Raw genomic sequence first — 13,155 nt, 5'->3', positions numbered from 1 at the left:
GTCTCATCCTGGGAACAGATGCGGCATAGGCGGAGGAATTGGGAGTAGGGGATGGAGTCTTTACAGGGGGCAGGGTGGGAAGACGTGTAGTCCAGATAGCCATGTGAGTCAGTTGGTTTGTAGTGTATGTCGGTCAGGTCTGTCCCCTGCGATGGAGATGGTGAGGTCAAGGAATGGTAGGGAAGTGTCGGAAATGGTCCAGGTGTATTGGAGTGCCGGATGGAAGTTGGTCTGTCCCCTGCGATGGAGATGGTGAGGTCAAGGTCTGTCCCCTGCGATGGAGATGGTGAGGTCAAGGAGCCTAGATTCTACAGCCATATGGTTTAGTGAAACATAGTTTAATCCATTTTTACCAATCTTACCTCAGCTAAGATGATAAGGACAGGGTCAAAGGAAATGGTCTCTGGTGGCTGCTCCCATTGCAGTTTATGACTGACTGAACCATGAACCAACCTAATGGGGAAAAAATATGTATTAAACAACAACATTCACAAGTATTTGGATTTGAATACCACTGCTCTCAACAAGCCTTCTCATTTATAAACCACTTTATCACTTCAAATTGTTTCAAAGCATATTATATGTAACATTTGTGACCATTTGGACAAAGTAGTTTTATACTCAGCAAATATAAAATAAATAACTTGGGTGTAATCTCTGATTATCTGTGAACACACTTTAAAACGTATGAGCCTTTGTAAAAGTGGAGTGAAAATAAATAATCACCTTCTTTTAACAGCTGAAAGAAACCTAAAATATAGTAATTGATGAAACCATCCGTGTCAAGAGACAAGAATGATTTATTGTCATATGTCCCAAAATGGAACAATGAAATTTCTACATGCAGCAGGACAACAGATATGTAAACACAGTACACGGTAAAATCCATAATAAACAACGAGAAAGTTCAGGATATATATATATTTTTAAAAACAAATAGTGACCAATATCCAATCGAATCCAATCCAACTTTATTTGTTAAGCACTTTAAAACAACCAATGTTGACCAAAGTGCTGTACAGAAGAATAAACAGACAACATAACAGCTCACATGAGGCGCAAAAATACATATGAAATACAACAATAAATTAAAAGACATAAAACATGAGTAAAAATAATAGCCACGCAATAAAAGCAATCAAAATAAGAAATTAAAGTGTGCTTTACATAGAAAAAAAATAATTAAGCTTCCGTACATCCATAGAAAAATTAAAATTAAGAAAAATGACACAACATATTGTATAATTCAACATAAACGTCCCCCCACAACAGAATAAAAAATTTCCACTGTGGGGAAAGGCATCAGAAAGTTCAGTCCTCTCCCTCTGTGATCACCAGAGGTCAGGGCCTATTTGTGGCCTCCGCAGCCAGTCCGATGTTTTCAGGCCCTCTTGCCAGAAAGCTGGAATGCCGGCATCGGGTGAACACTCCTCGGCGGCTTGGAAATGTCTGGAGCGGCCGCTTCCTCCCCGGAGACCGCGGCACCCGAAGTCTTCAGACCGCGCTAGTTGGAGCTCCGACTCTGGTGATCTCGAATCCCAGGCTCCGCTGCATACTACTGCAAAGACAAAAATAATGCACCTGTCTATATAGTTCAGGGCTTATTTTGAGGTTGTAGTGTTTAATAGCCTGATGATGGGAGACAGGAATGCTCTATGCTCCTGAACCCGGATGTTAGTTTTCAGGCTATGTCTTCTTCCTGATGGCAGGAGTGAAATGGGAGTGTGGTCAGGATGATGTGTGTCTCTGATGATGCTGGCTGCCTTTCTGTAGCAATGATTCGTGTAGATACCCTCAATGCTGATCGTCAATACCTGTGATGGACTGGGCAGTGTTTACCACTTTTTGCAATCTTCTTCATTCCTGGACATTTAAGTTGATGAACCAGGCCATGTTGCAATCACTCAATATGCTCTCTACTGTACACCTGTAGAAGTTCAAGAGAGTATTCAGGTATTGACATTCCAATCTCTGCAAACTTCTCAGGAGGTAGAGGTATTGACAGGCTCTCTTTATGATTGCATCAATGTGCTGGGTCCAGGAAAGATCTTCAGAGATATGCACACCGGGAATTTGAACTTCCCGTTGATGAAGACAGGTCCCTTCTAAAGTCTACAATCAGATCCTTGGACTTACTAACATTGAGAGCAAGGTTGTTGGCCTGGCACCATTTGGTCAGTCGACCGATCTCCCTCCTATACTCTGACTTATCGTCTCCCGCAATTTGTCCAGCGAACTTGTAGATGGAGTTCAAACTGTGTCTAGCTACACAGTTGTGAATATGGAGTGAGTAGAGCAAGGGGTTGAGCACAGCCTTGAGGTGCTCCCATCTCGATGGTTATTGAGGAGGAAATCTAGCAGGTGGGAGCGTCAAGCCTCAGTAATGAGAGGTTGAAAATGTCCCCAAAAAGTCCAGCCAGTTGGGCTGCACAGGTTTTAAGAACACGACCAGCTATAGCACCAAGCCCAGGAGCTTTTTGAGGGTTCACCCTCCTGTGGGATCGTCTGATGTCAGCCTCTGAGATTGAGAATATACCATCTATGGGAGCTCGGAAAGACACATCAGTGTTCTCCCGATCAAAGTGTGCACAGAACGTTTGGAGCACATTTGGGAGTGATGCTTTGCTGACACTTGAGCTGCCCAATGATTTCACCTTATAGGAAGTGATGGCGTGTCAGCCCAGCCCCAGCTACCAAACTTATGCCTCATTCTCTAGTTTATAGCAAAAGCCTCTTTTAGCCTTTTTAATGGCCTTATCAAGGTCATACCTGGACTTCTTGCATAACTGATTTAAGGGAATGCGGACCTCTAAGTCTTCTATTTGCGGAACAATAGACAATAGACAATAGGTGCAGGAGTAGGCCATATTGGAGTGGGATGTAGAGTCATTGGCCATATTGGTTAGATCTTTATTTTATATAAACTATGTTTAGTCATCTAAATACATGTACTTATCAACACATTTGCCATTTTAATCACTCAAAGATAACATGCCAAATAACAGTTCTTCCATATTCTCCAGAGATGCTGCCTGACTGCCGAGTTACTCTAGCACTTCGTGTCTTTTTTTGTAAACTAGCACCTGCAGTTCTTTGGTCCATGCCAGGTAATCTGCTTCTGTTATAAAAAAAGTAAGTCTTTACATCATGGTGCATTATGTCTCTATGCCAATTATCCTTTTTAATTCAAATTAAGAATATAAATTCAGTGGCAATTTACTCAGTCTGAAGGGTCTCGACCCGAAACATCAACCATTCCTTCTCTCCAGAGATGCTGCCCGTTCCGCTGAGTTACTCCAGCTTTTTGTGTCCTTCTTTGCTTTAAACCAGCATCAGCAGTTCCTTCTTACACATACTCAGTTTAATGTTTTGCATCCATTATTGAGCATCTTCATGTCAGTTTGGCAATGATCCACCCTGAGAGATGGAAGATCAGTATTCTATCCAGTTCCTCAATTTGAATCTCAGCATCAGTAACTAAGATATATTTTTGGCAACACTTAGATATCACTCTTCGTAACATCAGGCAACACAAGATAAATTACAATTGTTAACTAGAAGTATATATTGGAGAGGAACAAAGAGCTGCAGATGCTGGAATCTTGAGCAAAACATAAAGTGCAGTGCAACTCAATGGATCAAGCAGCATCTATGGAGGGAATGGAAAGGTGATATTTTGGGTGAGGACCCTTCTCTAGTCAAGATCTGTAACCTATCCATTCGCTCCACAGATGCTGCCTGACACCTTTAGAGACTGCAGTGTTTGGTGTTTTGGACATATATTACAAATTAAGATTAATATGCAGTCAATCCTACAAGTGAATCACAAATATGATTCTTGCTTTCATCAATAACATCCAGAATGGCGCCTGAACAAGTAGATTTACAAACAGAAATTATATGATAAATAATCCTAACTGTGCAATACAAGTTTGATATCCTCATCAACAACATAATGAATGTTATTTGATTGTTTGCATAGTTACTGTTCATAATTGACTAAAGGAAGAACTATGGAACTAAGGGAAGAAACCATGGCAGGACTGACATATGATGAAAGAATGGGTCGACTGGAATTTAGAAGGAAGAGAGGGAATCTTATAGCAACTTGTAAAATTCTGAAAGGATTGGACTGGCTAGAAGCAGGAAAAATGTTCACGATGTTGGGGGAGTCCAGAACCAGGGGGTCACAGTTTAATAATAAAGGGTAGGCCATTTAGGACTGAGATGAGGAAAAACTATTTCACCCAGAGAGTTGTGAATCTTTGGAATTCTCTGCCTCAGAGGGCAGTTACATTTAGCTCTTGGGGCTAAAGGAATCAGTGGATATGGAGAAAAACAGGAACGGGGTACTGATTTTAGATGATCAGCCATGATCATATTGAATGGCGGTGCTGGCTCGAAGGGCCGAATGGCCTACACCTGCACCTATCTTCTGTGTTTTTATATCTCACTATAGAGTTAATTAAATTATACTCCTCTCTGCTGGGAAAAACCATTAAATTATACTGACTTGGAATACATGCCAACTAGTTACTGATTGTAATTCAGTCACAGTGACATAAAATCAATTCAGATCGAAACAAATTCATAAGATAGGATAAAAATAATGGCAAGATTCCTTGCGGCATAAGTAGCAATGTATACTAAATGGAAAATCTTCATTATTTAAATATGTGCATAAACTGCTAAGCATTGGAATTTGGGTGTGGATAAACACTAAATTCCTGCAGCTCTTTATGTTGTTCTGTGTGTGTAACAGAATTGTAGCTGAATGTTGAAGAAAATACCAGACAGTTATTCCGTCAAAGAGGTTAAAAATGAGGAGCGAGGTGCCCTCCATCTTTTATTAGATCAATTCCTAACAAAACCTAATGCTTAAATCTCAGTTCAATGTTATAGGTCACGTTAATAGCATGATAAAGACATTGATGTTTCCATGTGTAAATCTCAGATTTTACTTGGACTTTAATTTCTTGGTACAGTTCTATTAATTTTCATGGTAATGCAAAATAACAATGAACTTACAAAATTACCAGGATGCAAAATAGACAATAGACAATAGGTGCAGGAGTAGGCCATTCGGCCCTTCGAGCCAGCACAGCCATTCAATGTAATCATGGCTGATCATCCCCAATCAGTATCCCGTTCCTGCATTCTCCCCATATCTCCGCTATCTTTAAGAACCCTATCGAGCTCTCTCTTGAGAGTATCCAGAGAACCGGCCTCCACCTCCCTCTGAGGCAGAGAACTCCACAACACCCTGTGAAAAAAAGTGTTTCCTCGTCTCCGTTCTAAATGGCTTACCCCTTATTCTTAAACTGTGGCCCCTGGTTCTGGACTCCCCCAACATCGGGAACATGTTTCCTGCCTCTAGCGTGTCCAAGCCCTTAATAATCTTATATGGTTCAATAAGATCCCCTCATCCTTGTAAACTCCAGAGTGTACAAGCCCAGCAGCTCCATTCTCTCAGAATATGGCAGTCCCGCCATCCCTCAATAGCAAGAATGTCCTTCCACAAATTTGGGGACCAAAACTGCACACAATACTCCAGGTATGGTCTCATTAGGGCCCTATACAACTGCAGAAGGACCTCTTTGCTCCTATATTCAACTCCTGTTGTTATAAAGGCCAACATGCCATTCGCTTTCTTCACTGCCTGCTGTACCTGCATGCTTACTTTCATTGACTGATGAACAAGGACCCCCAGATCCCATTGTACTGCCTCTTTTCCCCACTTGACACAATTTAGATAGTAATCTGCCTTCCTGTTTTTGCTACCAAAGTGGATAACCTTACATTTATCCACATTAAACTGCATCTGCCATGCATCTACCCACTCACCCAACCTGTCCAAGTCACCCTGCATCCCCATAGCATCCTCCTCACAGTTCACACTGCCACCCAGCTTTGTGTCATCTGCAAATTTGCAAATGTTACTTTTAATCCCTTCATCTAAATCATTGATGTATATTGTAAATAGCTGCGGTCCCAGCACCGAGTCTTGCGGTACCCCACTAGTCACTGCCTGCCATTCTGAAAGGGACATATTAATCCCTACTCTTTGTTTCCTGTCTGCCAACCAATTTTCTATCCATGTCAGCACTCTACCCCCAATACCATGTGCCCTAATTTTGCCCATTAATCTCCTATGTGGGATCTTATCAAATGCTTTCTGAAAGTCCAGGTACACTACATCCACTGGCTCTCCCTTGTCCATTTTCCGAGTTACATCCTCAAAAAATTCCAGATGATTAGTCAAGCATGAATTCACCTTCGTACATCCATGCTGACTCAGACCGATCTTGTTACTGCTATCCAAATGTGCTGCTATTTCATCTTTTATAATTGACTCCAGCATCTTCCCCACCACCGATGTCAGGCTAACTGGTCTATAATTCCTCGTTTTCTCTCTCCCGCTTTTCTTGAAAAGTGGGATAACATTAGCTACCCTCCAATCCACAGGAACTGATCCTGAATCTATAGAACATTGAAAAATTATTACCAATGCGTCCACAATTTATAGAGTCACTTCCTTAAGTACCCTGGTATGCAGAGCATCAGGCCCTGGGGATTTATCAGCCTTCAGTCCCATCAGTCTATCCAGCACCATTTCCTGCCTAATGTGGATTTCCTTCAGTTCCTCCGTCACCCCAGATCCTCTGGCCATTAGTATATCAGGAAGATTGTTTGTGTCCTCCTTAATGAAATACAAACTAATAAAAACTTGAAGTGCAGTGTAAGTCATTCAAGGATTTTTGGTCTTAACAAAACATCTATTAGATCAATATCAATTTCAATATCAGTTTTATTCGTCACTTGCACATAAAATGCAAGTGAAATGAATTTTCCAGCAGCGGTACAATGATAAAAAGAACACACAAAAACACAATAAAAAATTTAACACAAACATCCACCACAGCATTCATCACTGTGGTGGAAGGCACAAAATTTGGCCAGTCCTCCTCCATTTTCCCCCATGATCGGGACCTCAACCCTCCGCAGCTGCCGCTGCGGGCGTTCAGAAGTTCAGACAAGGTAAAGTCCAGATATAGTCCAGGTAAGTCCTGAGTCGGTGCTTCCCCACCGGAGAACGCGGCTTTAGATTGGTGTTAGCCATAGGCCGGCAGTCGAAGATTTAAAGTTCCCGCCATGCCGCAGCCAGAAGCACCACAGACCGCAGGGCCAGCGGTCAGAGCTCCTCTCCAGGGGTCCCCGGCGAGGGACCCCACTCCTGATGGTAAGTCCCCGGCGCGCCCGCGGTAGAAGTAGGCCGCGGGCCGGCGGTCGGAGCTTCTTCTCCTCCCGGGTCCCCAACGAGGGATCCCAGGCTGCGAACGCCGCGCCAGCTGAAGTTCCGCAGATCGCGGCTTCAGGCTGCCACAGGCCAGCGAACGGAGCACTCCCCTCTGGCGAGGGCTCGCCCACTCCACGATGAGAGTCCGCGCTGCGCCCGCCGCTGAAGCCCCGGGCACGTCTCCGGGAAAGGCCGCACCGATCCTTGCTGTTAGGCCACGGGGAAGGCGACATGGAAAAAGTTGCCTCTCCATGGAGGAGGCAAACAAAACGGTTTCCTCCTTACCGCCCCACACCACCCCCCACACAGAGAGACACCAAAACCACACATTAGGAAACACTAAAAAAAAATAATAAGTTGAAAAAACTAACACGCTGCTGGCAGGGCTGCCGGCTTGCAGCGCCCCCACCGACTGATGATTGTGTAAATACAACCTCTTTTCACTAATTACCTGCAAGGAATCTCTCTTTTTGCATATGCTGTGGCAAATGCAGATTTTTCACTTAATGGATTGCCAAACTGAAAAATAAATATTGACATGTTAAATCAGAGTAATTACAGTAAAACTCATGACCAGCATGACACAATATAGTATAGTACAAAAAAAAGTTATTTAAATCATCCTCACACAATGTGATAAAATACACTTAGCCCTTCTGCTGATCACAATACATGAGATGTTATCATGTGTGCCCGTATCAGATGACATTCTCAGCATAAAAATTTGGAGAATATATAAGAATTGTGCATCAATATCTTTGCCTTATTAAGCAGATCTCTTAGTGTATTAAGTTTTATATCAGCAGCAATACAACATATACAGGCTTAGATTTTGTGCAGTAGAGAATTCTGTGATAGCACAAGATGAACAGAGGTAAGCAATCTAACTAACGGTTTATCTCCTTAATTAAGATTTAAAGATTGAGAAGGAACTAGACACAGAAAACAGTCAAATCAGGTACAGTGAGAAATATAATGTGGGCCACATTGAATAATTTCTGAAACTAGTGCAGGGATCACAACGTGTGATTAACATTAATCCATTGCTCTCAATATAAACTGTGAGCCAAATTCATGCTGCTCTCTGATTTTCACGGTTGCTCTATGCAGCCATTAATAACTGTGTTATTTGTTGGCTCATTGCCTCCACAAGACACTCCATTTTTCTTGTAGCTCACAATGCATGAAACAAAGGATATGCTACTTAAAAGTATGCATTGCAGCTGTCGCAGAAGCTTGCCCAAGTATTCTGGAGCTAATCGCCCACCAAACAACAAAGACATAAACTTATTCAGCTTGTATTTTTGTATTGCTGTTTAAAAAAAGCATTTGATGGTTAATAACCAGAAGCTAGCTTAGGTTTTCTCTCCTTAAGTCTGAATTAGGGTGACCTCTCCAATACAGCAGTGAGAAGTGAGCTGTGGGACATAAAATGGATCATCTGTCGCAACCTGGAACGATCCAGAGGCCAAGAGGTTGAGGCTGTGACCAAGATTCAAGATTCAAGAGAGTTTATTGTCATGTGTCCCAGATAGGACAATGAAATTCTTGCTTTGTTTCAACGCAACAGAATATAGTAGGCATAAATAAATACAGAACAGAACAGATCAGTGTAACCATATACCAGTAAATTTATATATATATAAATATAATATATATAAATAAACAGGTAAAGTGCAATCTGTTTATTTATGTGTGTATATATATACTAGACTAAGTGGGACCCGTTGGGTCCCAGCATCACAGGAGGGCTGCTCATCCAACGCAATATTCCACCTCTCCACCAATTCTAATATTGGTGGGCAGTTGGGGGGGGCTTTCTGGAGCGCTAGTATGGGTGTTGTGGGCTGAAGGGACTGGTTTCCAGAGGGCTAGTATGCAAATTGTGCGCCAAATGGATTCTTGGGCTGGCGTCTCAGTCAATCAAGCCTGTTGTGCTGGCAACTCACTCACTCACGGCTGGTGGGCTGGTAGTTGACTCACGGCTAATCCTTGAAATTCTATTTCAAGCAGGGTATAAGGCCACCAAATTCAAATGCAGTTTCTTACCACTTCTAGCAGGGTGCAAGGCCACCAAATTCAAGTGCAGTTTCATACCATTTGAAGTAGGGTGCAAAGCCACTAAAGACAGCGAGTCGTGACCTCTCCCTCCTCCATCTTGCAGAGACTGAGCCACACCCACATTTCCGGGTTTTATAACCCCTCCCCCCCCACCGGAAAAGGTGTGGCTTTCATGGAGTGATTGACAGGAGAGAGATTCTCAACATTTAAAAAAAAACTAATAACACTTTTATTTTTCATTGATGGGAAGAATTCTCTGCACCAGCTCAGCGGAGGGGGGACTGAGTAAGATGGCCAAAAATCACAGCCGTAAGTGGTAGCGTTTTATCTAAAATCAATATACAGTGCAAACAGGAAGTAAGTGCATTTGCAGTAGTGCCTTTTAACTTCAAGCCAAAGCTCCCAAGCCACCATTTGCAGTAAGTGGTGTCTTTCAACTTCAAGCCACACCCAAGCCATCATTTGCAGTAAGTGGTGTCTTTCAACTTCAAGCCACACCCAAGCCACACCTAAGCCACCATTTGCAGTAAGTAGTGCCTTTCAACTTCAAGCCAAAGCAACCAAGCCACCATTTGGTGCAAGCTGGCGGCGCTGCCTTAGCAGCTGCGGCTCGCCTGCAGTCCGTCTTTTTTTTTTCTTTTTTGTGTTGTTCTTTTGTCCTGTTTGAGTTCATTTTTGGTTTATTGTGTATGTGTGTGGGTGGGGGGGGAGTAAACATGGTTATGGTCTCTTATTTCGGGGGGATGCGACTTCTCTTGTCGTATCCCCCGTCTCCGTCTCCGCGTGCGCCGAGGCCTACCAGTGGAGCTGGCGGCCTCGGAGCTGGGGCAGCGGCGACCCGACCCCGGAGCGGGCATCGGCAGTGGCGACCCGACCCCGGAGCGGGCAGCGGCAGTGGTGACCCGACCCCGGAGCAGGCTACGCAGTGGCGACCCGACCCCGGAGCGGGCAGCGGCAGTGGCGATCCGACCCCGGAGCAGGCTACGCAGTGGCGACTCGATCCCGGAGCGGGCAGCGGCTGCGGCGACCCGACCTCAGAGCGGACAGCGGCAGCGGCAGCAGCCACCAGACCTCGGAGGACCGGCCGCGGGCCCGGTGGACGACATCATTGGGAGCTCGCAGGTTGGTGACCTGTTCTGCGGAGCTCCCGCGACAACAGCTCTGTCCTCTGGACTGGAGGGCCGCAGCTTCGGCGGCTTCGACCACCCCGGGCCGCGGAGCTGAACCGGCCCGTTCGCGGAGCTTGGATTCAGCCGCGGGACTGACATTACTTACCATCGCCCGGCAGGGTCACAATATCAGAAGCCTGAATCGCCTCGGCGCAGAGGGAGAATAAGAAGGAAAGAGACAAAAACTTAAGACTTTTGCCTTCCATCACAGTGAGGAGTATTCAACTCACTGTGGTGGATGTTAATTTGTGTTTTTGTGTGTGTTTTTGCCATTTTATACTATATGTAGGACTGCAAGGCAACACAATTTCGTTCAGACCGCAAGGTCTGAATGACAATAAAGGCTACTTTACTTTACTTTACTTACTTTATTTGCAGTAATAGTGCCTTTCAACTTCAAGCCAAAGCAACCAAGCCACCATTTGCAGGAAGTAGTGCCTTTCAACTTCAAGCCACACCCAAGCCATCATTTGCAGTAAGTAGTGCCTTTCAACTTCAAAGCTCCCATGCCACCATTTGCAGTAAGTGGTGTCTTTCAACTTCAAGCCACACCCAAGCCATCATTTGCAGTAAGTGGTGTCTTTCAACTTCAAGCCACACCCAAGCCACCATTTGCAGTAAGTAGTGCCTTTCAACTTCAAGCCAAAGCAACCAAGCCACCATTTGCAGTAAGTAGTGCCTTTCCACTTCAAGCCAAAGCAACCAAGCCACCATTTGCTGTAATAGTGCCTTTCAACTTCAAGCCAAAGCAACCAAGCCACCATTTGCAGTAATAGTGCCTTTCAACTTCAAACCAAAGTTCCCAAGCCACCATTTGCAGTAAGTAGTGCTTTCAACTTCAAGCCAAAGCACCCAAGCCACCATTTTCAGTAAGTGGTGCCTTTCAACTTCATGCCACCATTTGCAGTAAGTAATGCCTTTCAATTTCAAGCCAATGCACCCACGCCGCCCATTTGCAGTAATAGTGCCTTTCAACTTCATGCCACCATTTGCAGTAAGTGGTGTCTTTCAACTTCAAGCCACACCCAAGCTACCATTTGCAGTAATAGTGCCTTTCAACTTCAAGCCAAAGCAACCAAGCTACCATTTGCAGTAAGTAGTGCCTTTTAACTTCAAGCCGAAGCAACCAAGCCACCATTTGCAGTAATAGTGCCTTTCAACTTCAAGCCAAAGCTCCTATGCCACCATTTGCAGTAAGTAGTGCCTTTCAACTTCATGCCACCATTTGCAGTAAGTAGTGCCTTTCAACTTCATGCCACCATTTGCAGTAAGTAGTGCCTTTCAATTTCAAGACACACCCAAGCCAAGCCAACCAGGGGAGGGGGGCGCTTTCTGGAGCACTAGTATGAACCATTTTAGAACCAATAAACATTTTTTTTGCAAGCTTTAGAACCAATGGAGACACTTTTTGCAAGCTTTAGAACCAATAGACATTGTTTTGGAAGCTTTAGAACCAATATACATTGTTTTGCAAGCTTTAGAACCAATAGACATTGTTTTGCAAGCTTTAGAACCAATAGACATTTTTTGCAAGCTTTAGAACCAATAGACATTTTTTTGCAAGCTTTAGAACCAATAGACATTTTTTTTGCAAGCTTGAGAACCAATAGACATTTTTTGCAAGCTTTAGAACCAATAGATACTTTTTTTGCAAGCTTTAGAACCAATAGACATTTTTTGCAAGCTTTAGAACCAATAGAGACATTTTTTTGCAAGCTTTAGAACCAATAGACATTTTTTGAAAGCTTTAGAACCAATAGAGACTTTCTGCAGGCATTTTAGAACCACTAAGGGCACTTACATTTGAGTAGACATGTGTTCAGTGTTATTCACAGCTCAGAGAAACGTTACCCTCTGATTTCCTCCAGCTTGCAGACACTGATTGAGGCACACCACTTCCTGGTTTTATAGTCCCTCCCCCCTTCCGCCAGCGGGGGAAGCAGAGAGAATGCGGAATTTTGCAAAAACATTAATATCTCTGTCATTTTTAATCGACGGGAAAAATCCTCGGCACACATGCGGCGGAGAGGGGCTCTGTGCAAGGAGGCCAAAAATGACGGCCCTAGGTGGCGGCGTTCTCTCGGAAATCGCAGCACAGATGGCCAAAACCGGTCAAGAACAGACTTTTAGTAATATAGATAGATAGATTCATTGGTATATGGTCACACTGATCTGTTCTGCTCAGTAAATGCCAGTGTGAACAAATGATACAGTTTCAGCACTGAGCATTAAAACAACAGAAGTTCGTTGGAAATTGAATTAGTAAAACCTGATTAACTTACGAATAAATAAGAACTGTTATTTTCCTAACCGGCGAGGTTGAAAATATCACTACAGACTGAATCTTTAAACCACCACATGCCCACAAGGGCTGGAGCAGAGACGTCTAGGTGACCCCGTTTCAGGGCGATAGAAGTTTAGCCAGTGGGGACACGACTGTTGACATTATTTGTGTGTATTTTAACTGGAATAAAGGTGTTGGGGCAGACAGAAATTCTACAGAAAGCCAGAAAACAAACCTCATTTGACATTAAAACATCCAAAATCACTCCATTCCAGGTTAAGCCAATTGTATAACTGTTTTGATTTTGGTCCAAGAGATATCTAATAGGATTTCTATACCTGAAA

General features: G+C 43.7%; 1 protein-coding gene across 1 annotated transcript in view; it reads right to left on the bottom strand.

Annotated features, from left to right (window-relative positions):
• Positions 1–13,155, bottom strand: part of pacrgl (parkin coregulated like) — a 44,025-nt gene that overhangs the window by 15,460 nt on the left and 15,410 nt on the right. Inside the window, exons 3-4 of the mRNA XM_033026301.1 lie at positions 7,749–7,816; positions 363–453 (exon numbers count right to left, since the gene is read on the bottom strand). Of these exons, the coding sequence (XP_032882192.1) occupies positions 363–453; positions 7,749–7,816 (159 nt within the window). The remainder of the gene's footprint in view (positions 1–362; positions 454–7,748; positions 7,817–13,155) is intronic.

This window comes from Amblyraja radiata, chromosome 1 (assembly GCF_010909765.2).
Source record: "Amblyraja radiata isolate CabotCenter1 chromosome 1, sAmbRad1.1.pri, whole genome shotgun sequence".
NCBI classification, from domain to species: Eukaryota; Metazoa; Chordata; class Chondrichthyes; order Rajiformes; family Rajidae; genus Amblyraja; species Amblyraja radiata.
This window is presented reverse-complemented; position numbering and strand designations above follow the sequence as displayed.